Source organism: Anopheles merus, chromosome 2L (assembly GCF_017562075.2).
Source record: "Anopheles merus strain MAF chromosome 2L, AmerM5.1, whole genome shotgun sequence".
Taxonomy (NCBI): domain Eukaryota; kingdom Metazoa; phylum Arthropoda; class Insecta; order Diptera; family Culicidae; genus Anopheles; species Anopheles merus.
Genome location: NC_054083.1, coordinates 53,954,110 through 53,981,243, shown reverse-complemented (window position 1 = coordinate 53,981,243; position 27,134 = coordinate 53,954,110). Strand labels below are relative to the sequence as shown.

At 40.0% G+C, this 27,134-nt stretch overlaps 3 protein-coding genes across 15 annotated transcripts; all 3 read left to right on the top strand.

The window, feature by feature from the left end:
• Positions 1 to 271: 271 nt before the first annotated feature.
• On the top strand, positions 272 to 27,134 carry LOC121592949 (potassium voltage-gated channel subfamily H member 6). Of its 13 annotated transcripts, none has more exons than XM_041914896.1 (28): positions 272 to 400; positions 2,036 to 2,244; positions 2,434 to 2,664; positions 6,903 to 7,040; positions 7,110 to 7,263; positions 7,341 to 7,497; positions 7,581 to 7,683; positions 8,445 to 8,549; positions 10,837 to 10,997; positions 11,094 to 11,162; positions 12,764 to 13,861; positions 17,420 to 17,663; positions 17,745 to 17,926; positions 19,786 to 19,806; positions 21,620 to 21,774; positions 21,869 to 21,992; positions 22,081 to 22,201; positions 22,284 to 22,402; positions 22,516 to 22,706; positions 22,777 to 22,919; positions 23,005 to 23,198; positions 23,735 to 23,826; positions 23,900 to 24,012; positions 24,419 to 24,493; positions 25,242 to 25,539; positions 25,635 to 25,994; positions 26,088 to 26,199; positions 26,284 to 27,134. In XM_041914896.1, exons 2-28 carry the CDS (start codon positions 2,169 to 2,171, stop codon positions 26,320 to 26,322), a joined length of 4,875 nt encoding a protein of 1,624 aa, XP_041770830.1. In that variant the 5' UTR covers positions 272 to 400; positions 2,036 to 2,168; the 3' UTR covers positions 26,323 to 27,134. The 13 variants fall into 13 exon arrangements, with proteins under 13 accessions (XP_041770830.1, XP_041770827.1, XP_041770828.1 ...); XM_041914893.1 differs by having other exon boundaries at positions 272 to 502; XM_041914894.1 differs by having other exon boundaries at positions 272 to 543.
• Positions 4,191 to 6,557, top strand: LOC121592952 (mucolipin-3-like). Its single transcript, XM_041914917.1, has one exon. It carries the CDS (start codon positions 4,539 to 4,541, stop codon positions 6,474 to 6,476), a length of 1,938 nt encoding a protein of 645 aa, XP_041770851.1. The 5' UTR covers positions 4,191 to 4,538; the 3' UTR covers positions 6,477 to 6,557.
• LOC121592958 lies at positions 13,868 to 17,451 on the top strand. Its single transcript, XM_041914927.1, has 3 exons — positions 13,868 to 16,393; positions 16,553 to 16,690; positions 17,139 to 17,451. The coding sequence occupies exons 1-3, from the start codon at positions 16,136 to 16,138 to the stop codon at positions 17,151 to 17,153; spliced, it is 411 nt and encodes a 136-aa protein (XP_041770861.1). The 5' UTR covers positions 13,868 to 16,135; the 3' UTR covers positions 17,154 to 17,451.

The window sequence follows — 27,134 nt, the reverse complement described above, 5'->3', positions numbered from 1 at the left end:
ATTGTAGGGGTTTTCCGAAATTTTCCAAAATACCGCATTGATATACTTATTTCTTTCGTTCGCAGTGAGCATCATGTTTTGCTTATAGTAACTTGTATTTTAATATCGACTATAAAATAACACCTGCGACCATTAAAATGTAACCTACTATATAATAAGAATTGGGGAAAATTGTTATGGAGCTATAGCAAAACAAATTGCGGCATTGGAACATTCAAAGTGAAAACCCCTGTACAGAAATGACGTTTATGAAGCCGCATTTAACTACTTTATTTTCAGTTAGTTTATGCAGACATTTAGGCGAAGTTGCACGCGTCCGTGTAGTGTCATAGTCCCCGCATGTCCGGCCCGCGCGGCACCTGCCTCTGCACAAGGATACGCTCAATTTCGTGCTACATTTGTACATTTTTACACCTATTCAACGCTTAGTGATTATAGAACAGAGGTTCAAAAATAAACGAGTGCGAGTGCTGTCTGTCTGTCGTTTCCGCAGTTCATCGTGGTACGACAATATTCGAAAGCGCCACAAAATTATACATTTCCGTACGCTCAATTACATTTATTCGACGCAAAGGATAACAAGTGATAGTACCGGCAAATGCTTTTCTGTGTCCTAATACTTTATGGAAATTCTCAGAGTACAGAATTTTACAATAGATGAGAGTTCATATATGCCTCGGTTATGTTAATACCTATCTACGCTTATAAAAGCTCGTGACTCGTGAGCCTTCTCTTTACACTATTTCATATGAAGCGTTATAATTGAGTGCACAAAAAAAAATCCGCATAGCAGAGGGAACGTGCAGTGCAGATTAATAGCACGAACAAAAAAGGTCTGACCAAGAATATCGATGACGTCACAGAGATAGCGAGGAATTGTAAAGTATCGTTCCGAAAAGCGTCAGTGCAGTTTATTTAGTAAACTCAATCAATTAAAAATATATTAAACAGAATGTTGTGTAGGGGAAGAAGTTGGTGAAAAGTGTCACAAGAGTTCGTCATGCAAAAGGAGGGACCCTTTTCAGGAGCATTTTGTTCCTTTTTTGTTTTGCTATGGCAGAGCTGAAAAACTGCTATCACAGAAGTGCGCAAAAGCGTGTAGTGTCACCGTTCCCTAAAAATGAAGTAAGGCATTGAATAGTTATCAACACAAAGCGTGTTATGGACATCTGCAGTGCTTACTACATGAGTATATAAGCAATTATGTATTCCATTCGTGAGAGCGTGAATGAACGTAAAATACAGCCATGAAAGTGATACCTGGCGTGGAGGCTCGAGCAGCATTTGCTACGATATCGAGTATATGGCACATCATGCGGTTCCACTTTTCGAGGAGCAAGAACATTTCCAAAAGGATACTTTGTACGGCATTATAGAAATCGTACCATTGATTTGACGATGTGCAAATAGTTGTCCTATTTAGCGTTTCAGTTCATGTACTAGTTCTTGAACGCAAGGCAGTGAAAAGTGTTTATTTGTTGTTTGTATACAACGGTCTGTTATTTTGTTGCATTTTCCCATTATTCGGATCTATTTATTTATTGTCATGCAATCAGCTCACAACTTTCAAAACGATTTGCATTTGCTGTTATTTTTGTCGTTGTTTTTATTGTCTATTTGCCCCTTTGTTCCCTTCTTTAGTACTGTTCTTTTTTTTTCAAACTTGGTTGCGTTTCGCTACCCGTACTCGGGCGGTAATAGTGGGGCGAATTATTAAAATCAATAAAATAAAAATAAAGCAAATGAACCTTAGCCCAGGGATAGTTATTTGCACACCTTTAGAATTAAAGCTGCCTTTGGAACTGCGCTTAACTTACACAAGCAACTCGTTACACATAGCATAGAGATTTTGTTAACAAAAGATTTCTTTTTATTTGAACTACTATCAAATATTCAATTCCTACCGATGTTGTTTGTTGTGAATCAAAATTTTGTTTCAAATCTATCAATCCACAAAATTGCCATAACCAAAAAAAATAATACAAGTGCATACACTCGTACTGATTATTGTTCTAATAACTATTGTTGTTTGCAGCCTGAAATGTGAAGTGATACTGTACAGCATACTTGAATGAGAATAGCAGTAAATTTAATAAATGTGATATCAATCAATTCGACACGATTGATTGTTTTCAATAGTAGCGCAATTATAATATTATTGATGCACAATGCCAGTACGCAGAGGACACGTTGCTCCCAAAACAACGCTTATCGAGACAATTATTCGAAAATTTGATACACACAGTAAGTATTATTGCTGAATGTTAGAAACCCTACATTGTTTTTCACAAATATTCCTGCTTCACTTTCTTACTGCATAATGACTCACATTACTAGTCTTTTTGTGGCGTATGCTAATAGTTGTTCTACATACTAGTTACTTTCGCTGCAGCGATCGAATTCTAGAGCTTGAAATATCGTTTCTTCTTGCAGATCGAAGTTTTTTAGTAGCGAACGCACAACCAGAATCATGCCACATTATCTTCTGTTCCGATGGATTCTGCAAAATGACGGGATTTACCAGGGCGGAAGTGATGCAGCGATCAGCCTGCACCGACTTCCTGCAGGGCCAAATGACCTCCATCGGTGTCATGGACTCTATAAAGGAAGCACTAAGAAAAGGCGAAGAAAAACATTTTGAAATTCTTTACTACCGAAAAGATGGTAAGTATTTGTGCTTTTAACAGTCATTTCGCCAATCCCCAATTGGCAAGTATATTATCTTGTTTGATATCTGTCAATCCTAACGGAAAAGTTTATTTATTGTCTTTTTAATATTATTATACATATAATGGGCCGGTCTGGTGGTACAGTCGTCAACTCGTACGACTTAACAACACGCCCGTCAAGGGTTCAAGCCCCGAATAGACCGTGCCCCCATACGTAGGACTGACTATCCTACTATGGTAACAATAAGTCACTGAAAGCCAAGCTCACTTCACTAATGGGTTCAAGCAGGCCTTGACCGACAACGGTTGTTGTGCCAAACAAGAAGAAGAAGATACATATAATAACAACAATGGGCTCGCCTCATGGTACAGTTGTCTTCCAGTACGACTTAAAAAAAACATGCCCGTCATGGGTTCAAGCCCTGAATGGACCGTGCCCTCATACGTAGGGACTGACTATCCAGCTATGTAATAAATAAATCACTGAAAGCCAAGCCCATTAGTGCTACAGGCCTTGGCCAACAACGGTTGTTATGCCAAAGAAGAATAATAATAATAATAATAACAACATGATTTTGAATTATAGGAACTTTTTTTTCATCTTATTCGGCTTTCGAAATTTTTAATCATCAAAGTTTTTATCCACTCCACTGTAAACTGTGTAAGCAAACAAATCTAAAATACAGACATGCATATAAATAGCTCACTCCGTTTTAATTTACCTGCATATGATTGCCCGTTAAAATTTCAAATACATGAAATAGGGGTGAAATTTGTTCTAAAACTAAATAAATTACAAATTTAGTCTATTACCTAAATTATTACGTTTCTTCCTGCTAAACTATAAGTTTCTTCGTACTAAAACGTTAACATCTTTTCACAATAAAATTTTACTCATGTCCGCATGTATGAATAAATTATTTTAAAAGGATACACGACCAATTCATTCAACAGTTCAATAATTGGTAATCAAAGACCAACTAAAGGACTTTGTAAAAGTTCTTGGGAATGCATGAAATATGTAGCTAGCGAAAACATGTTACATTTTTATTATTAAAATGGGAACTTGACTCGTATGGCTTATGCTCCTATAAATGTTATAAATTAAGAAGTTAAAGAGAAATAAGATCATTAAATGTAACGTACTCGACAGTTTTTCATTATTTTAATGCCCCGTGTACTCAAATTTTATACGAACGAGTATTTATAAGATTGTTACTTGAACATGAAAACGGAAGCTAAAATGATTGAAAACAGAATTTAACCACAATTATGGCTATGCACAGTGGTAGCTCTCACATAACATTTCGCAATATATTTCCATTGAAATATATTCCATTATAGTATATCTTTAAATCGCGCAAATTATGTCTCTTTTTGTAAATATAATATATTAGCATTCAAGGTCTCATGCGATGTGGACATTTCACGAACATTTGGAAAATATGGCAAAAAATTATGTTCATCTGACATGCAGTTGGCCCATAGTTTTCTCTCGCTTCTATTTATATTTGACCGAACGTCACATTGACTTCTGCGCTCTTGTCCGAATGGTATACCCAGTGTTCGTCAACATAAATATGACCCAAGAAGAAAAAATCATTGTCACGAAGAAAAGCTGTATCGATTGGCAAAAATGAAACCAATTCAAATCAACGCACAACTTTTACAAGAGTTCTAAAGTTCCTATGGCTCGAAAAATTCGTTTGCGTTGGTGTACATAGAAAACGGGATAGAATAGTGAATCACACAAGAACCTGCCGTTGACAGTATCATCACAATTGTTCTTGTTTACTTTTCATTCCAACCTAACTGATAAGCGAGAACAGCAAAAAAGAAGCTGGCTACGCGTTAATCTATACTGCTGCAATGAGTAGTGTTTACTCATCCTCCACTATCTCGACTGGTGATCAAGAAGAAAGTAGTGTATCCAGAGACAGAGGTATTACCCGAGCGCAAAACGTACAATTCGATGATACGATGAGACCCATACGCCCTTACGTTTCGAGCCAGCGAACCAGAAGCAACAGTGACATGGCGGTGGAAACAAAGGAACCAACCGACGACGAGGGCATCGTTGAGTCTCCCGTACTGCAGGATGCCCGCATCAACGAGATGGAAGAACGATTGAGGCGGAAGTTGCAGTTTTTCTTCATGAATCCAATCGAAAAATGGGAAGCTAAGCGACGTTTCCCTTACAAGTTTGTGGTACAAGTTATCAAAATAGTGCTCGTAACGCTACAACTGTGTCTTTTTGCGCATTCCCGATACACGCACGTGAACTATACATGGGACAACACGGTCACCTTTTCACACCTCTTCCTCCGCGGCTGGGATATCACGATGGAGGTCAACAACTATCCACCCGAGACAGGCCCGCTATCGGTGTACATGATCGATGAGTTCTTCAAAACGATTGATTACGCTGCAGCAGGATACGCAAACCTTCCTCAGGCGATCGGGCCCTACTCCTTCCCAACCGAGGACAATACGATGGCACCCATGCGATTGTGTCTGTACCGGTACAAGGATGGCACTATCTTTGGATTTAACGAAAGCTACGTATTTAACCCAGAAATTGACACACTGTGTGTGGATCTGTATCAGAACGTGACCACAAACGGGAGCCAGGCGTACCTGCACGATAAAGATATTCATATCAACTTCTCGGCGTTAGTAAAGGCGGAATTGAAATTTGCCATCAAAACTGTTAACTTCAAGGCTGCGGGGCCAATAACAGCTCCCGATTGCTATCGTTTCGATATAATGATTTTCTTCAACAACCAAGACCACGATGGCCAAATGGTACTTCGGCTGGAAGCAGAACCTACACGGTTGGTTTGTCACGGCGATGTAGAGTTTATCAAAAACTCACAAATAGATGACGCACTGCGCAGCTTGTTGAACATTCTAGTGATCGTGATATGTATGGTTTCGTTTGCTCTCTGTGCACGTGCCATTTTTCGTGCCCAGATTTTGCGGCTGACTACTTGTGATTTTTTCAAGCAAGCCTATGGCAAGGATCTTAGCTGCGAAGGCAAATGGGAGTTCGTCAACATGTGGTACATCATGATCGTATTCAACGATATACTGCTTATTATTGGATCGGCACTTAAGGAGCAGATTGAAAGGAAGCACTTTATTGCAGACGACTGGAACGTTTGTTCCCTGCTTTTGGGTGTGGGCAATTCGTTAGTTTGGTTCGGTGTTTTGCGTTACCTTGGATTCTTCAAAACGTACAATGTCGTCATACTAACACTGAAGAAGGCTGCACCTAAAATTAGTCGATTTTTGCTCTGTGCTCTTTTAATCTATGCTGGATTCACCTTCTGTGGATGGCTGGTGCTTGGACCGTACCACATTAAGTTTCGTTCGCTTTCTACCACCTCCGAGTGTCTGTTCGCTCTTATCAACGGTGACGATATGTTTGCAACCTTCTCGATTATGTCAGAAAAATCATTGATGCTGTGGTGGTTTTGCCGAATCTATCTGTACTCCTTTACCAGCCTCTATATATATGTAGTATTATCTTTGTTCATATCCGTCATTATGGACGCGTACGATACGATCAAGAAGTATTACAAGGATGGTTTCCCACAGTCCGATCTTCGACTGTTTGTTGGACCGATCAGTCCTAATGACTTCTCTAGCGGTGTTTTCCGGGAGCACGAAGAATTCGATCTGGAGAACATGTCGTTTTTCGATGTGGTAAAACGCATCTTTTGTTTTTCCACCAGGACCAACGGACCAACTGGCTACACATCGTTATTACCAAAGGCTTCTTCTTCAAGCTATGTCAACAATTAGCCAATGTCAAATCTCTTCAGTATCGTTGTTCATTAATTTGTTATGAAGTATGCAATAAATTTTAAAAAGCCATAAAACATACACCAGATTATGTGTTTCACTATCTTTAATGAAAGAAAGGTATAATGGTTTTCGAGCATGCAAGAAGTGCAGCAAATTTTTGTTTAAAACAAATTTCTTTTCTGCAATTATGCCACTGCATGTTTCAGTGTAAGCAACAAAGGTTTCGAACTTTGCGCGTTTTCTTTGTGTCATTGCATTTATGTAGACTGGAAGTAATAAACTTTTTATCCTAATAAAATAACTGGCATGGTAAATCACTCAATTGGTTATTTATTCGCTCAGCAGTAAACAAATATTCAACCACTTTGAACGAAAATGATAAATAACGTTTAAGGCTGTATCACTTTTGTTTCTATATCTTAGGTACGAAGTTTCTATGCTCGGAAGTAATTGCTCCAATCCGCTCGGAAGTCGATGATATCTCTCTATTCATCATAAACTTTGAGGATCTATCAAATCCATCTAACCCAGAGCCGATCGAACAAGTTAAACTAAGCAAATGTAAGTACGATTGTTGGATCACTTTTGGCATTGACACCGCACCATTACAATCTGTATTACTCGTTGCAGTTGACAAAGCGAGAGCTAGTTTTCGACAATCATTTAGAATCGGTCATATAGCCCTTCGTGATCGAGGTCTACGTCTGGCAGGATATCTGACCCCTCCCTCCGATGCCACACAAGATGAGGACGAGATTATTGCACCGAAACATCAAATCGAGAGGTACGTACCTATCATCACCTATCATCCTCGTTGTTGAATGTGATCCTACAGTAAGACGTGCTCGTTTCCTTTTGCAGCAGTCCTGCTAACAAGAATAAAGTCCTCAAAGTGGAAGCCAACATTTGGGCACCCATGTCAACGCCTGCCCTGACAAGAACAAAGGAGCTGGACTGTCTCCCACATGATATCGATACACTCAGCGGACCAGGAGAGATTGTTATAACGGCTCCCGATGTACGAGGAATGAACCCTCCCCCCTTTTGTGAAAATGGGTCGCAAAACCGATTCATTTCCTGTTCTACCTTAAACTCTTTCAGATAACCCAAACAACGAGAGATGAAAGCAAGGAACAAAGTACGAAAGATATGAAGCCAGAATTTGTGCAAACTAAGAGCTTAGATTTTGAAGCGCAATTAAAACGTAAGTGCGTTTTACTTACACATTCAAATCTTTCATTCACCCTTTTTTCGCATTTTCTACTTTCTCCCATTCCTGTGTATCTTCTTCTTCTTCTTTTTCTTGCTCATTATCTATCTCTCTTTCTATCCATCTTCCTTTCTCCCTCTCTCTCTCCTTCCTCTTCTCTCTACTTCTATCGCAATGCTCACAATGAGATTTTCTAATCTTTATATTGCTTTCCCTACCAGAACTCTTTCCTTTCCGTTCGAAATGGTTAAACTCCACTTATTTAAAAAAAATCACATTCTTTTCGAACAAATGAACGTTACATCATGTCTAAACTAAATTTGTTGATACTAAAAGGTGGGATATTGCTAAAGTGCATATCAGACATGTTTTGCTGCTGGCTTGAACATTGACGCTTCTTAGCATCGAAATGCTAAGCCGCATTTTGGTTATAAATGATAATTGATCAAATATGTTTGTTGATGACATTCTTTGTTGAAAGTGGATTATCTGCTCTAGCAGCTTCTTATACTATCGGGTTCAACTACACCATTGCCATTGCACTTTCTTTAACCTGGGCAAAAAAATAATTATGCAATAAACTATTCAGACTTGATCTATTATTCTTTTTAGGTTAACATTCCTTGTATTAATGCACCTTCTATACCGTAGCTAACGAGGGTGCGGGAACGTAAATGGGATATTGATAACAATGGATGCCCGTTTCTTTGTGGATTTTTTTTTCATACAAACCTAACGTTTTGGTTACTTTGTAGATGTGGAAAGCGCTAAGCTAATTCGCTGTTACGAAAATACACATTTCCAAACAAGCCGTGGATTCGTAGAAAAACGTGCCCATACGGTAGATGATTTCATGAGAGGTAAACCTACATTTTCTGTATGAATCTGCAACACTTCCTGCGTATAAGAAAATTAGAACAAAACATCATTTCCACATTTTTACAACTGATCTCTACAGCTCTGGCACCCATAACAAGCTCGACACATTTTTACTATGCAAAAGATCTGCATAAAGATGATACAGATACCACCTGCAACGTGCAACAATTTTCTGACAATCTTGCGTACATTTCTCAACAGTTGCTTGTAGGCATCATTTGAAACATTATTTGCGGCGAGCAGACCAATAGGTCATCAAGCGCATACCAACCAGCTCCCGTTTATGCTTTTAGGTCAATGCACCTTCTTCGCTAACAGTTTAAACTCTCGTTGCTATTGCGAAGATCGCAAAAAGCCTTTGGCAATTGAAAAGCACTTCGCGACAGCCCGCGAATGTTAACAAAACAGGAAGCACGAGCCAACATTTTTCTTTCTTTACACTGTCGCGATGTACAGCACAAAATTAGAACCGATACTCGATTGACAATTAGATTTTTTTGCAAATCCTCTTTTAACTCTCTCTCCTCTCTCTATTTCTCTCTTTCTCTGTCTCTCCATATATCTATCCATACGTCTCTTTCACACACACTCTCTCTCTCTCTCTCTCTCTCTCTCTCTCTCTCTCTCTCTCTACCCTAATTTTACCATCTATTTTCGCTTTCCATTTCTCCGCCAATCCTACCACCGACATGCTGCTTACTAGATAAGATGTAAATCAAGATGCAGCTGTCAATTAATTAATGCCATTAATATTGCATTTTTTACGCATTGTTCACGTGTTTTGTAGATAATTTAAATAAAACAAATACTATTTAATCATCATTACAAACATTTTAAACCACATATATCATGCTGTATATCTACTATTCATCCAACCGTCGTCTTAATGTTAGGACAACCACATTCAACCCTTCATTGTTCTTAACTGCATGCCTTTTGCTATATTGTAGAAAGTACACTACTACAACAAATTCACTTAATTTTGTTGAGCTTTCCACTTCTTCTTTTGTTTTTTTTTTGTTTTGTTTTATTATTTCCACTTAACGTTTTTCGAATCAAACTCTGCTATTTTCAGCTGCAAAATAATATTACTATTTGTAAAAGCTTCATATGGAGGGTATATTTGCTATTGTTGAAAATTTTCATTATTTTAGTTTGCTGGCTGAAACTGTATAATATTCAATCAAGAATCAACTTTTTTTATTGTTGCTGAACATTCGCCATCCCACGAGGTGAGTAACGGTTCCGTTCACAATATTTGTTATGCCTGCGTAAAACAACAACACGTGTTCCCGTAATACCTGTGTCCATATGCGCCTCCGTTTATTCATTTCCTCGCCGTCTCTGTCTACAAGCTTTAAATGTTCTTTCCAATCTCAACATTCTCTTCTTCTCTCTGTCTCTCGCTCTTGCTTTGTATGGTTATTTGTGAGATACGCTTTCGGGTTACTAGGAAAAACAGTGTGTTTTCTGTTTGTTCATTCGTAATATAACAATAGCCCGTTGTTGCCTATAATGTATGTTGTATGCTTTCGAGGGCCACACAAGATTGGCTGATTAAAATAGTGAAAGTACACTGCAAACGATAAAATAAATGGTTCGCTTTGCTTTGTAAGGAAAGCTTACGCACCCTAGTTTTAATGATTTCAATGGTTTCAATTTGCCTGTATTATCAAAACGAACACTCACGAAGTCCTATGGAGGAATGAATATAATGCAGTAGATTCCAAAATAAATGCAAGCATATCCCGCTGGTCGCAGTTCGTGGATCCATCAGCTGATATTTTCCGGGACACTGATCGTAGATAATTGATCAACCGTATGTGATACTATCAAACCGCGTAATGCGGGATATGGCTGTATAATAATAATAATAATAATAATAATAATAATATTGCCAAACACTTGGATTCACACTGCAATCACACTGTAAAATAGAAAATGCATGTGAAAAAAGCACCACCCATGTAGTATTTGTTGAATGGTTGTTGTTCGAGCAGTTCGATTAAGAGTAGATCATCCCGTTTCATCCATACGTCTGGCCTGTATATGTTCGTTTGATCGTTAGCTATGTGGTAATGCGGCGCTGTCGTTCATTATTATACGCTGCCGTTTGGCATAGCAAAAGTAGTGTGTACACACTGTTACAACACTAAACTTACTAAATTTTCCTTCGATTGGATTATTTATTATTCGCTGAGCAAAGTGCGTTCTGGCGGCAAACTAATCGAAATATTCTTTGCGTGTGTGTCCCTTTCGCCAACACAGGTCCCGTAAATCATAATGCACGATTGTACTTTCCCTACGTCTCATCAGAAAGCGACCTGCAGCGGTACAAAACAGTCCCCGTGAAGCAAGCTGCGGCAGCTCAGGATGCGAGGACCAGCTCATCACTTTCAAATGTGCCTTCAGACTCGCTCAAAGCTAAGGTACCTGTTCACTTTATTGCCCAATGGACTTGGCTTTTGCCGGACTTGCCGCTTTCTATGTTTTTATTCACTTCAAAAATTATTTATAAAACGCAGGACAATGGCTCTGGCAAATATTTCCAAGGTACAAGGCAGACCATTAACATGGGGGAGAAGGTGGCTCAGGTAAGAGGACACGACCTTCTGTGTCAATGTGTCGACACTGTTTGCAACGTTTTCGAATAAGAATCTATCCGTCCTGTGCATGTGCATGCACGCTGCTATGCTTCTTATCTTGCATCGTACTGCTTGAAAGAAAAAGTAACGCTATTTATTAGCCACAACTGCTTCTATGCCTGACGGTCTGCTTTTCTGCCTGCTGCTTTCCGCTTCTTGCTCTATATCTATGATGCTTGGTGTGCTTTCATCACCTGTTATGCTTGATTGCACGGGCTGTTCTGTTTGATTATGTAAAATCATTATTAGGAGCTCGAGATCGTACCGAATTTGTTTGTCAGAGAGCAATGTGAGTGACTGCGGGTGTTTGGGCTATTCTCCTTCATTCGAAAAAGGAAAATAAAGGTACGCTCCTTTCCCTACTCGCCCCCCCTAAACGCCTACTCCATGAGTATTGGGGAGCATAGCACGGGAGATACAGCGCGGGCTACACTCATTTTTGTCCATCACACCTGTTATGCTCTCTCGTTGGCAGTTGTTTGTCTACTACGCGCTATACACCGGATCCGCTAGCCGGATGTCCTTTTCACTCTACGCACCCGCAAACGCCAATCACACCGACGGTAGGTAGAGTGAGTTGCTGCTTTGCATGTCTGTGTGCTCCGTTCTAGCAACACCACCAAACACTAGGCGCCCCCATTCACGGGAGTGTATGTGGGTGTGTGTGTGTCTGTGTGCCTGAGTCCCTGTATGAATGTATGTTTCACATGTATAGAGATTTAGCTCACCACGCCGCGTAGAGAAGACGCTGCGTTTCGTTGAGCACGCGCCAGTGAGAGAACGAATCATGTTTCTTGGAACGAACCCATTCCACGATGCTATCTCACGCCACCCTCTCATGCAGACCCTTCCCCGCCCTACAAGCTAGACGCGTAAAGGTGTGTGTAGGTGGAAGGACACGAATATCTTCGACTCCCTCTTCAAATCCAAGTGCAAAAAGGACTATTCCCGACAGCGCCAGCCACTAGTGGAAGTTAAGCCTTCGAAACGCTTGGTAGGTGTCGCAGTCGCACCATAATATCGGTATCCCGCTAGGCTGTAGTACCAGAGCGAAACCGTGCTTGAATGGTAGGAGAGAGTGTGAAAGTAGCGGACACACTTTTTCCCTAGCCTGTTGGGAATCCGTTTCCTCGCAATTCACGTTCGTATCCCGAGTGCCCATTCTATTCGAAGCAGCATACATATCGAAAAACATAATTATATAATATTGTTGCCTATCGGTATCTAGTTTCCCGTAGATATGTTGTTTCTGCTAACATTCAATACATACGAAAAAAAATCAGTACATTGTGTCCCGTGTTCAGCCATCCAAGTGCCCTCAATTGAAGCTCTCGACGATAGCATTGTATAGTAGTAGTAACAGCCTAAACATAGTTCGTGTGTTGCCAGAAGCTTTCCGTCACTGGATTTTGGTGGTTTGGTGTGATTAGTGTGCAGTATACGCCTGCTGTCGATATTCGTGAAGTGAATTATACGTTACTGTTACAAACATACTGCCTGCCTTGCACACCGTTTTCATACATATTGAACCTTTATGGCCTCTTGAACAGGTCCTTCGTACCGTAACTAGCGACACTGTTCAGCTGGCGCGAAGGACGCGCGATGGAAGAGTGAGTGGCACACCATCAACAGAGTGCAAGATAAATTATGTTGACAACATCATGTCCGAGGCAAGTTTGCGGGCTAATTCGTGCGTCGAACTGTCCGAAATACGCAAACTGGACAGCTTGCTGAGGCAGTGCGAAACGCTCAGCTACGATGATCTGTCCTCGGGTAGCAATGGCGAACGGGAGCTAGAGGACTATATGGAACAGAGAAAGCACGTCCGAAGGCGCCGCAATTCCTCTGGGAACTGTATTTTTACGCCACCCATCAACAAGTCTACTCTATCGATGCTCTCAAGCCTGAACATTCTCAACGGCGCGCGAAGGATAATGGGCGCGATGAACGGGCCGGGCGGGCTGAAGTCGGGTACCAATAATGATGATTGCTGGCTTCTGTCGCAGAAGTCTTTCACCACGAAAAGTTGCTCAAATCTTCCAAAAGGGATGTGCTTTCATCCGTCGGCCGGATCGGGGCCGATCGGTAAACCGCTACAGCAGCAGCCGGTGGACAACTTGTGCAGCCTTTCCGAGACTATACTTTCCAACTTACGCAAAGCTGCTCATGCCGTGCATGTGAAACCAGCTAACCGAGAAACTTGCGGATGTTCTACCAGCAGCCCGAACCCAAACCCACCGAATACGCTACAACTACCGATAGGCGTCCCAGCAACAGTGGAGCAAAGCTGTGAAGACAGTGGAAAAAGTGTGCATCGCAAGAATCAATGTCTCGCTCCAGACGAAGACAATCGGATCGTAAACATCATCGAAACGCCCAACATAGTGCCGATTTCTATGAAGAGTCTCAACAGTGCCCTATCCGAACGGTTGTGCTACACGACGAAAGCACAGAAGTCCTTTGACAATAAGTCGGACAAATCGTTACTTTCGCAGGCCAACAGTGTAAAGTCGCGGTCCAAGTTCTCGCCGCTATCGCGCAAGGTTTCACATAAGACCAACAGTTTCGACACGGAGCCTACCGAGGGCGCGAAGGAGTCTCTACTTGGGCACAAGTTCGAAAAAATACTCCCCGAGCCGGTGGAAACAGTAAGTTCTCAGCATGCTTTTTCCGATCAATGCATTAGCCAAGTAGAACCTTCTAGGTGTAGCGAATAGTGACGTACATTATTCCCAACTGTTTATGCTCATTACATATTCCCGTCGAGTCGTCGAGCTAGAAACGGTGAATGTAAAAATATGCTCTACGCTCGTATTAACTTAGCAAACATTACCAAGCGAGTTCAAGGATGTGAAAATCATGCCATAAAGATGGAAATCGCTTCCAAAGGTAGCGTACAATATTCTCGTAACTGGAGGTATTGCTGGCTCCATGGAGTAATTATTGAATTTCTTTGGGACAGGTCACGACTTCCATTTCAATCCCTTCACTTAGTACGCCCGTAAATATTAAAACACGCCGTGCTCGCTCATGATACGTTCCGGAGAGGTCATAAATATTTCCTAAACTAGTTAGGCGCGACTGCTGGCTGGTGGGCTGCACAGGTTGTCCTAATTATATTTACGTCCAATAATTCCCAGTTGTATCGTAACCGGTTGCTTTGATTAATACAAACCATCTGTTCGTGAACGTGGCAGGTGACACATGATGTGCTCACTACTTTTGACAGCCAGTCCCATCGATCTAGTTTCCGCTCTTCTACGTTTTCACCCGTGTACGTAGCTTTTACGGCGATCATTTGCCAATTGAAAAATAAATAATTTTTAGCATTTGTTCTTTATGTGCCTCGAAATACCCCGTGTGATGATTCCTAAAACCCCCCTCTCGCTGCATTCGAGCTGTCGCCGCAGGGATTCCCAGAGATATTTTCTATGTTTTTTCCCAACCTAGATGAGAGGATAGAGCAAACAACAAAACACACATACGTACAATACACTCTCATTCATCCATTTCACATACACATCCTTCGTTATGCATTGAGCAAGGGTAAACAAATACATAGAAGTGAGACTTAGCAATACCGTCACGAGTTGGCCCCGGTTTCGGGAGAGGACGTATCCCAGTTCCGGAGACTGAGCGCTGCCAAAGGATACACGTTGTGTCGTTGCACACACATCTAAAGCCACGCGGATCTCGCGCAAACCATGGAGGGATGTTTCTCCCAGGCCCACGATGAGTTTTAGTGGAGAGCGAGAATCGTTAGCGCGAGGACGCGAATTTTACAATGAGTCGTACCGCAGTGTTAGACAATTGCGGCGATGTGGCTAGCCTAGCTCAGTAAAAAAATACTCGTGTAGTATAGTAAAGTACGGAAATCTAACCTATTCACGTGTTCACTCAAGCAATATCGGATACTGTCGCGTTAATGTCGGTTTCGGTTTGTCACATAAAGTGTTGGGAGCTTTCTAATCGCTGCTAGAAAGCCCAGCATATCTGACCGTCCCATTTAGAAGTATTGCGCATCTTCAATGAAATATGATGAGAATGGTTAAAACCGAAGACGACAAAGACACACGACGATAACAACATAAAATCTATATCCCACTACTTTTGAAATCGCGTGTGTAATTGAGAAATCAATAATCATTCACTCTTCGCCGAAGTGTAACTTGCTCCGACCGCATTATCTACAACATATTTTTCTACAGTGCCGTCCTCTGAACGTCCCTAGTAGTGTTTCAATATTGAGGCGGAACGGAAACGGCACAGTTCAATACGCGAGAGCTCCCACCCGAGCATCCACACCAACGCATGCAAAGAAAATTTTACGTTTCTACGAATCCTAGGATCAAGCGTTGGAACTATAGCTCCAGTAAACTCGGAGTGAAAGCGCCGAAGCGCGCGCCCTTATGTATGTGTGTGTGTGTGTTTGTGTATGTTCGTGCGTTAGTTTATGTGTGTGGAAGTGTGGGAGGATGAGATGCAGAGCATAGGAGAGCGATGTATTTCGTAGTAGTGTGTAGAAAATTCTCTCTCGCAACATGAACACATGCATCAGGTACTATTGTACAAACCTGAACAGAACAAAAACGAACAACACTTTTACCGTTTGCAATAGGGTGGATTTTCACGTTTTACGTACCCTGTTTCGTGACATTCTTTGCGGCTGTGAATTGCCAAATTGAGGCGAATTGGTTCAATTTAACCAATTTCGATTGTGGTGGTATTGGTGTTAGTGATACACTACGAAACACGACACTTTGTCGTGAGGTCAGTTGCCTGTCACTCCCATACTGTGTGGCAAAACAATGCAACATAGTTGAGGAGTGATTAAAAAAGAAACAACAAAGAAGTTACACTTAGGTGCGTGCGCTTTTTGCGCCTTCTACTCAAGAAACCGGTCCAAGCACAAGGAAGCATATATGAATAAGGTTTACACCGAAGAAAGGAAAATCAAACGATCGTTATCATCGTGTGTCATGAAGATGAATAGAGCACACAGTCAGGATCAAACCAACATACCGCTTATAGTAACGACGAACGAGATCGGAGCTAAACCGAGCTCATCGACCGCGACTAGTCTAGACTCTGCGTTTAAAACCAAATCCTGCCGTAGCTTTGTGCGCCAATCGAAGCTAAGCCATGAACATCGCAACAAATCTGTTCCCCAAAATCTACAGGTCTGTGTAAACTTCACAGCAATACTGCGGTTATCGAGAACGGGAAGCATCCATGTTTGGAAGCTTCCATCGACCGCTGTTAAACAACAATGTCCCTCTGATGTCCTTCTTCTCATTGACATGCTATGTTTATTCCTTTGCTCCGCTGTAACATCTCAGGCGCAAGAAAAATGGTCCAGTGTTCGGCTCAGTTCGGATTCGAAGAAAAATCAGATCAAAATTGAAAACCATATATCCACCCACTCCAATTTGAACCTCAATGGGCTCAGTGGCGAGAAAGCTAATTTGGGAAAAGAGGTAATTATATCATTCTGCTCATGCTCCAGTTCCAATCCCGCTTATCCTGCTCTTTCCGCGCGTATCAAGCCGTTTAGCAGTATCAGCCACCATTTTCCAGCGCTACATACGTTTGCCCAATCAACCTTCCGCCACCTCCCACCCGCCTGTCTCATGTGCGAACCTCATGTACATGTACGAACATTCCATGGCCGTTTGAGTAGTTTTTGCTATTAATCCGCTACCCTGCTTATCAACGAGCACGCAACAGCTATGGCATGGCCGCGCTAGACTTTCGTGAGCATGCCTCGGACACATCAGCGTTAGAGCTCGTGTGTATCGAACAGTTAAAACGCTCCCCTTTCTTTTGCTGCACTTTTAGCCTTATAGCATTAAAATATTGGTAGAAATGTTTGATCATGTTTACGTAACTTCACCGTTTCCGAAACTCCTCTCTCTCCCTCGGCAGTCATCGCGAGGCTAGAACTAAAGCACAGGAACAATGAGCGTGTGTACGATTTGGTGCAGCTGCTAGCTAGCATGATGATCGAGAGCTTTGTGAATCAATATTTCAATTCTATTTCCATATCAAATCCCACGCGAACCGCCACCGGCGACCGGTTAATGCGGACTGCGAACGAAGCCGGAAGAAGATGGAGAAATCCTTGACTTTGCTGTTAATTACACTCGGAACGTTGTTTTTTGTTCTCTCTTCTCTTTCCGGGTCGCCTCAATGGCGCGTACTTGCAGGTTCTATCACTGGGAGCTGACGTCCTGCCGGAGTACAAACTGCAGAGTCCTCGTGTTCACAAATGGACAATACTGCACTACTCACCCTTCAAAGCAGTCTGGGATTGGATAATCCTGTTGTTAGTTATGTACACAGCAATATTTACACCGTATGTGGCCGCATTTCTGCTCAGCGAGCCGGACTATAATCAGCGAAAGAATCGAAAATATGCAGATGATCCAATTGTGATAATTGATTTAATAGGTAAACCACCACCAAACCAATCCTTCACTCACACACATGTAATACTAACTATTCGCTCGTCCTATGTACCTCTATTTACAGTTGACGTAACCTTCGTTGTTGATATACTGATTAACTTCCGAACCACGTTCGTAAACGGGCAGGACGAGGTAGTATCCCACCCGGGACGAATCGCCGTTCACTATTTGAGCGGTTGGTTTCTGATAGATCTGGTAGCAGCCATACCCTTCGACCTGCTTCTCGTGGGAAGTGACACAGATGAGGTAAATTGGTTATGAACTTTAGGGGTTTTCGTTTTTATATACGCGAATTATACATCGTACGGTACTATACTAATGAGCATCTTTGTGTGCTGCACCATTTCCAATTTGCAAAACTAGTTCCCCAGTCCAGGGAAGTCGTGGTCGATGATGTTGAGATCACAAAATTATGATAGTACGATAGAAATGATTATTAGGCAACATTCGAAACCGGGATATATTTCGCTGCACTGCTCTTTTTAGGCGGCGCCTTTTAAAAAAGGCGTACGAACTTAAAGCATTTTGCGATATTGTTTTCTGCTCTATCTTCAAAATAAGACAGAATGTCTTCAACAAGACAACAAGCATGAAACGGATTTCGCAGCGATGGATGGTACGAATGGATACTGTGTGATTGATTCTAGTGTTGATTACACGAAAAATTCTTGTTTGAACTTACAAAGACTGTTCATACACAATTGTTGTTTTTGTTCCTTAATTGCTTATTATAATATGATCAAACAAAATCCTTAATAAACCCCCTCGAACAAAAACGATATCATTGATTTGTCCAATGAAGTTGCTGGTTACGAAAACAGGATAATAAAAAAAAACAAATCTAAACACCCGATGATTAACAGTAATTTGAGGTGAAATATATCAAACCAAATGCCATACAAACCCAACTCACTTCCTGTGTTTCGACATTGTTATGTTTATTTTGTTCAACTTTTTTCTACATCCCTAATTTATCATAAGACAGGATCATATTGATACAGTCATGTTTTACCTTAAGTAATGTCTCTGTTTTAACTTTCCTACCAAAACTAGCTAGTTTAGCCTTCTGAACAGGTCACGCACATACTGTACTGTTAATTCTTTTTGTGAATATGCCCTCTGTATATTGTCTATCGTTCGTAACCACAAATCATGTTCAAACATTAGTTACAAACGTAATACATGCACTTATAACTTCTTTTCAAATAGAACTCAATGATAATACTATTAGATTCATTCATTTTTCCATTCGTTTATACTTTTTTCCAATTTGCACAGTAATTATTAGTTCATTTTTGTTTCATAATGGTTTATACTCAACTCATTCATCACTATCAGCTCAATCTCTAGCATTGGCCAATTCGACTTTAATTGCGCTATACTAATTAATCTTACTAAACTATTGAAGTAAAATTCTTCGTTCCTTTTAAACTCTCCATGGAGCTAATGTGATGTTGACATGAAATTAAGTCGAAACGAACCTGATTTTTTTCTTCAATACTGTTATACGCCCAAAAATTATCCATAGTATCCACAGTTTGAACAATCTTAACAATGAAGGCTTATTAGAAAAGGCCACATCTCATATACATCTCGTGAGGTTCATACTTGTTGTTAATTGTTTAATCAGCACAATGATCAGGTTAAAATAGCTTAATTTATTTTTCTTTTTTTTATGATCTCGTTTCATCTACTAAATAATACTATGTAATACCAAGAAATGTACCAAGAATATCAATTGCAATAGAAATTTTAGGATTAAACAATGGATTATCGAAGCTTGCTAGCCTAACTCTGAGCAATGATTGCCCGAAAAGTAGTATTGTTCTACATTGTTTAGCTGCTGCTGGTGAAAATCAACTTTAAATCAATCAGTGACTTTTGTTATGCATTGTTTGCCTAAATTTGGTACAAAACACGCGCTCAGTTCGACGTTTTGAACCAACATTCAAATTATCGCAAACAAACGTATATGAAATATAGTCTCTAATCGTCTTTCATTCTCACATTCACCTATTCCCTAGTAGTGCCAATGTGAATTTAATATAACCTTTAACGCATTAATTGTTATTTTACTGAATGACGCCAGTTTTTGTATTTTACAGCTTGGCTTGGACAAAGATGAGGTATTGCACTCGAGATTTTGGAAGTATAACTATGTCTTTTGTTTATAAACGACATTTAAACCACTTACCAACAAAATATCACTCAGTTCCTCTGCAAAGTATTATAAATATTTTTTGTTTTGTTTCCCAATCTCTTGTTTTATGAACCTTATCTTCTTCTAACACTGTTCAAAATATATACACACTGAAATGTATACAGTTTCACATTTGAACAATCATAATGCACCCTACGAATGAATGCTACTGCCTACAATAGTCGAGTACTTTCTGTAATAATATTAAACTAAATAATCATTTAATTTCAATGCTTTATGAGCGAACACATTTTGGACGACTATTAAAGCAAACTAAATCGACACACACGCACGCGTGAACAAAACATTTCTTGTTTAGGATTAACTACTGATCCAATTGTAGTTTTTATGTATTTTTACCATACAGACCCCAACACCAGTAGAGTCGCTCCATTTAACTTGACAAAATTTATATTACACGCATGTTCTCGGTTCAGTTCAAAATTTATCATTTTTATAACCTAATTCTATGTCTAAAGACATCTCCCTAGGCGTGCCGCATTTCGACACTAGTTTATGTTTAGTGTAATGAGTATTGATATCGGTTATTTTCTCGATGGCATGCCTAAATCAACATAATTAGATATGAATCTACATCTATTGTTATACATGTTTTTTATGTTATGCCTGCACATCTTTCAATAATACTGGTTGTGCTTAATGTCACAAAATGAAATATATAACCATAAACCATATAACCTATACAAGACATACTTTATTTTTAACATGTGCTTGCTGTATGATACGGCGTTAACAACCTTAGCGATACTGCGTTATCATTTCGCCACAGAGAAACTAACCGACACCAGAATATAATCATAGTAGAGTGGATAAATAAATTGCTCATTTTATAATTTTGCGTTTTGAATAATTATGTCTGTGTTTTGTTTATAAAAACTGAATATTTTACCTCAAAACACTGATTGGAGCTATAACAAAGCACTAATTTGTTACGTACAATACAAGAGTTCTCTTAACGTGTACGGTTCCATTCCATACATTCATGTTTAACAACAAAGTGTTGTTCGTCACAAACATAAAAACGATTGTTTTTACACATGAAAACATCATGCTCAGCATTTTATTTGCCTGGTGGAACCTTCCATTCGCTGATTCAATTATGAATAACTAAAATTGTATTTGTTTATTGATGAAATGTAAATTAAAACGGAAAACCTTTGCAAAATATTTAAATATCATGCATTAAACATACATCGAGGTAAATACGTTATAATCTAGCATTAATGGATGCCCGTTAGAGTGAAAATTAGATCAAATAAGCACGAAGTGTCGACTTACAGTATGTAAAGGAAGCTCAATATAGTTAGCTATTTTTAACAGAATTGTTGTTTTTTTTTATTGTATTGTTTTTTTATATCCCCCCATGCTTGTATTTCGAATTTACATTATGTTTTAATTGTTTATGCAAACACAAATTGTTCTTTACAGTATTTGCTGCTGCCACATGCGTTTATAATAATATTGTCGATTTATTTTTCATTGTTATTTTGTTACTTTGATAACCATTGTGTATCATAAATAGCACACTTAATAAGCTTTTGCTCTTTTTAGTATCGTTAAACTAGTTGCATATGTGGTAAACGTTTATGTTATCCGATTTCAATTCAATTGAACTTGATTCAAATATTTGCTTCACACCATTTTAATCTAATTTGGTTACTGAAAACAGGCAAACTGAGTATGTTTGGTTTAACGTACAATTAATTTCCCTTTTACAGACAACCACCTTGATTGGGCTGTTGAAAACAGCACGATTACTTCGCCTAGTACGCGTGGCACGGAAAATCGACCGGTACTCTGAGTACGGAGCAGCCGTGCTCGTACTTTTAATGGCGACGTTCGCCCTGATCGCACATTGGTTAGCCTGCATATGGTGAGTTTTGACCCATGACAAAGGGCTTCTCTGCGATCAACGTCGTAATATGCCATGCGCAAGGTGGGTAATTAAAATCGTATATTTTATCCAGGTATGCCATAGGAAATGCGGAACGACCACTGTTAAAAGCAAAGATAGGGTGGCTGGATGCACTGGCACAGGATACTCAGGAGTATTACTTCCCGAACAACACCGGTGGAGGTCCTTCTGTGAAGGTAAGCCTGAGTGCTGCCGCACTGCATTCTTCGTCGCAATTTGCTAAACAAATTGCAAGCAATTGCTGTACCCCATCTCTCGTTACAGTCCCGCTACGTTACTGCCCTGTACTTTACCTTTACATCGCTCACATCGGTTGGTTTCGGCAATGTTGCGCCAAATACAGATGCCGAAAAGATATTTACGATATGTGTTATGCTTGTTGGCTGTAAGTTTAAAACACGCGCAGTCTACACTGCTGTCCAATGGCTAATATCTATTTGAAATATGTGAATCATTCTCTTTCGCAGCGCTTATGTACGCTAGTATCTTTGGAAACGTTTCCGCCATCATACAGCGGCTTTACTCAGGAACTGCAAGATACCACACACAGATGCTGCGGGTACGCGAATTCATACGTTTCCATCAGGTAAGTCACGAGATGTTACGCCATTGAAGCGTATGACTGAAGCTAATAATTAACTAACTGTCTTTTTTTCTTGCGCAAACTTCGTTACAACCATCCTTCGTTGCCCTTTACAGATACCGAACCCGTTAAGACAACGCCTAGAAGAATATTTCCAGCACGCCTGGACGTACACCAATGGTATCGATATGAATTCGGTGCTGAAAGGGTTTCCTGAGTGCTTACAAGCCGATATATGCTTGCATTTGAATAGAAATTTGTTAAACAATTGTTCAGCTTTTGAAGCGGCTAGTCCAGGATGCTTAAGGTAAGGATAGTCGCGTGCGCTAACCAAAAACGTTGCACTGACAAAGAAAACCATAACAATTCCATTGCAGAGCGCTTTCCCTTAAATTTAAAACCACTCATGCTCCGCCGGGTGATATTTTGGTGCACAAAGGGGATGTTTTGACGTATCTTTATTTCATAGCCAGAGGGTCAATTGAAATTCTCAAAGACGATGTTGTAATGGCGATTCTAGGTAAATGGTAAACCTTCACACTATGCAACCATCAATTGCTCTAAATTGTGTTTTCTTTCTCTCTCTTTCTCTCTACTACCACCAGGCAAGGATGATATTTTTGGCGAAAATCCGTGCATACATTCCACTCTCGGAAAATCAAATAGTAATGTTAAAGCTCTGACATATTGTGATCTGCATAAAATTCATAGAGATGACTTATTAGACGTGTTAGATTTATTCCCGGAATTTTATGATAGTTTTGTAAATAGTTTGGAAATTACATATAATATGCGAGATGTGAGTCTACTTTCAACGATTACATACATTTTACACTAGTATTATTGTTCTGTTTCCAATTGTCTTGAGCACGCTGGATTATTATTGTCTTAAGTTGAACGTTTTGTTACCATTAGCAATGCACCTTATTGCAAGATCGATTACTTAGTGGGGCAAGAAGGTATCAACAATAGATCAACAATTTGTTTTGTTACTATAACATCATTTAGTTACGGTGTTGTCATCATTCTCTGTTTTGCGTTCAGCGTATGTACGATGTGCATTCGATTCAATGTTCGATTGTGTCACAAAGTACATTTTACTATCCTTATTATAAAATGTTCCGTTTCGCTGTTTGGATTTTGCATGGGATTCGTTTAAGTTATTAGTGTGTGCATTCGTTTTTATTTATCGTATCGTATGCTAGCCTGTTTTCGCATCTTCTAGTGCGCTAATTTTCTAGTGTGCAAGCATTTGTAGCCTTGTTTTCTATCGTGGACTGTACCGTGGATTGCAAATTATTCAATGTCAAATATGATGTGCATCCGTTGTTTTAGGAAGAGCAAGCTGGTGTCGAACTTAGGCATAGGTACATGCGGACTGGATCCCAAGATCGTGAGAGTGAGACGAGATCTTACGTTAGAAAACTGTAACTGTCCTTCTGTACCCTAGTACACGGTGAACTAACTTTAAGGCCACTAACAGACCCATTTGTCTTGCAGAAATACCGTGCACCACAGGCCACCAGGCAATAAATGTGATATGCCCAATGATAGAAGTTCGATAGGACAAATGAGCACTAACTATGATGATGATCGTAAATTTTCCCTATCAGGTATGTAACTCAAACAAGTTTTCGTGCGTTGCTAATCACTCCTGCTTTCCTCATTTGAACTACCAAGTGTTCTACTACACATAGTATTGCTGTGATGGCATTAACAGTACCCACCAACCCCACCTTTCCCGCGCGTTTTGATCTTTCCCATTTCCGTGCTACAGTAGCAAGTAACGCCAGTAGTGGTTTAACAAAAGTTGATAGATAATCAACCGAAATGCTTACAAATTTCGTATTTCGTTACTGTCCATCCTCTCTTGCCGAAGCCATGTCCGATAACGATAAGAAACCCTTTCTAACATAACAATATTTCTTTCTATCTATCTTACCATTCACCCACAAATATCACACCACTCATTCCAAAACAACTACAAACCACCTAAAATGCGTGTGCCTCCTAAAACAGGTATTATAAATCAATTGAAAAGAAGCATACCAGACCTTAATTCATATAAACATCAGCCATTAACGAACAAGTGTGGTAAGCAAAGCATCTTTGATTTCGTTTGGTTCAGTGTGTTCCCACTATCATCATTATTAGCATATAAAGCATATGTTTTGATTTCCTTCAGGCAAAAAATACATCATTTATCGCTCCACAATAGCTGTATTTCCTACACCTTAATGTCGGTCGGCCCAGAGTACCCCCTTTACACCTAGGCTTTCCAATACAATAGCAAGCACTTTCCCATCCTTTCCTGCCCTATCCATCCATTGCGCAAAATTGTGAATCCTGACAAGCTATTGAAAACCCTCAACTACTCAAACACAAATCATATCCTATTTTCTATTTCTTTGAATAATCGACATGGTTTCATACGTACTCTGCATGAGTGCTGTTACAGTTGTGTACATAAAAACTAAAGCCAAATCTCACCAATTTGCATAAATAGAGCTCTAGTTCATCCTTTCTGCGTCGTGTATAGTATGGTTGAGAAGACAGACTCTATATGCTCGAGTTACGTTCGCACGTGAATGTATGTTACGTTTTGCTTGGACATATTGCGCATTTGTTTATCAATATTTTTGTCTTTTTCGTTCCAAACGATTAATGGAGTTGTAACCTTTTGCATTCCACCAGATAAGCGTTTATTCGGAAAGCTTGATGTGTTAATAGTTGTGTCAATTCCTTCTATCTGCTCTGATGGCTGAGCGATGGACACCAAAGTGTTAGACCCTGTGATATGTCTACAAAAGGTTGATTAAATTTGTTTGTATGTCGTTTTCAGCTTCACCCAACGAAAGTCCTAAAAGTACGCACAAGCAGACAATATCCCATCATCACGAACATCAATCGTCGGCCATTGTAGCATCTTCGGCGGCACTTGGTAGGGCACCAGATACCGTCACGTTGAGTGCAGTTAGCCAGCGTGCCTGCACGTGTGGTTCAAAGACCGATGTCCCGGTTGGGCCAATGCGGGTCAGCGATTGTTCTCCCAAGAGCAGCCCAGATGAGGAAATCTTTCATCATACTGCACCCAACAGTAGCAACATGAGCAAACCGGATGAATCAAAACAGAATCTAGAGTAAGCATTAGGATCTCTAGAACGCATTACTATAACAGTAAACTCATCATAAATTGACCATATTTTATCTATAATATGTGTTTCATATTCACTAGAACTATGGCGCATCAGCTATCTGAGTTAACGAATAGGATTGGTATTCTGGAAACAAGTCTCAAGCACGACATCAGAACAATACTAGAAATTCTACACCAGCAACAACAGATGCAGATGCAGATTCAGCAACAGCAGCACTCTTTTGCACAGCAACAGCAACAAATGCATCAGATGCACACTGGCAAGACAGCAATGTCTTCGTACCAACCGTCCGAAAGTGATTTTTCTTTTGACATGTGCGGACCCCCGATGGACTGCCGAGAAGTCAAACACCAGCAGCCTCCTTCATCACAGCATCGCATACACGTGGCTCGTTCCGTGTCGCAACCAGAGTGCACCGATGATCGTAGTTTATTCAAGTACGTATGAAAAGCCACAATCTTCAGTCACCCAACTACTCTGGTAAACCTTCTTACAATCTTTATTGACATTGTGATACTCCGTTGTTGCAGATGTTCAAAGTTCTCATCATTCAATCATCCCATGGATGACACGCCCGAGGGACAAAATTGGAATATATTTGCCCCAATTGCTAAGCTTGAATCACTGGACGAAATCGATCAGGTAGATTATATACTATAAATCATCGCCAATGCACATTGTACCGTAAGGCTAACGATGATACGTTTCTCTGTTTGCCACTTGCAGGAAACCAAACCCTCATCCAGTCATGATAAGATGCAATGAAGAAATCAAACGTTCATAATGCTTCGTCGCTTGGGAAAAGACAGAGAGAAGAAACACCGATCCAGTTCTAATCTACTATCTAGTAAATGTTGTTTTATCTTTTTCTGTTTTTTGAAAGTTTCAAAGCAAGAATACTCTTTGTACATATTCTTCTACGCATAGCGAAGTCAAAGCCAGGACACACAAACACACAAATAGAAAGAAGACACATGAGAATACTCGACGCCACACCCTAACACAACATTTATGGCACATTTAACACCACTTTCAGAGATCGATCATTACGTACATTTCATATATTAATATAGAATTCTTCACCAGGAAAAAAAATCGTGTGAAACAAAATGCAATGTCTTTAGTTTTCATTTTCACTCTATATTAATCGATGCAGCAAGAAGAATAAAAGACAACCAAAAGCTTTTTGTTGATTGACTGCGTCAAGTCTTAAAACAGCAATAATGACAATTTAATAGCAATCTTTTTTCGAGCGAAGTACATTTCAACCCTATTCAACCCAAGTGAGAGAGGTGTTTGAAGGAACGCTACGGAACGTTAGGAAAAACTAGGGAAGAAAGCGCCCAAGCGAGGTAAAGGTAATGGAAAACGTTGAGGGTAAAAAGGTACATGAACGAATGCTAGCTTAATGCAAAATCACAACCAATAGAGACTTATGAATATCAATGAAATAACACACAAAATCAGCAAGCAAATCAACAGCGCATATTGGAAACAGCATATTGCCTTTGTTTAAGTCGAAAGCAAAAACAACAAACACAGACAAAAAGCAAATAAAGTTACTGCTAATGAACTGA

Bases quoted from the DNA above. Each gene is read 5' to 3' on its own strand.
- LOC121592949 (XM_041914896.1), top strand. From the start codon at position 2,169: ATGCCAGTACGCAGAGGACACGTTGCTCCCAAAACAACGCTTATCGAG. The intron at 21,775-21,868 runs GTGAGTTTTGAC...TATTTTATCCAG, and splicing joins CATTGGTTAGCCTGCATATG to GTATGCCATAGGAAATGCGG. The intron at 22,920-23,004 runs GTAAATGGTAAA...TACTACCACCAG, and splicing joins TGTTGTAATGGCGATTCTAG to GCAAGGATGATATTTTTGGC.
- LOC121592952 (XM_041914917.1), top strand. From the start codon at position 4,539: ATGAGTAGTGTTTACTCATCCTCCACTATCTCGACTGGTGATCAAGAA.
- LOC121592958 (XM_041914927.1), top strand. From the start codon at position 16,136: ATGAATAAGGTTTACACCGAAGAAAGGAAAATCAAACGATCGTTATCA. The intron at 16,394-16,552 runs GTCTGTGTAAAC...GTAACATCTCAG, and splicing joins CTGTTCCCCAAAATCTACAG to GCGCAAGAAAAATGGTCCAG.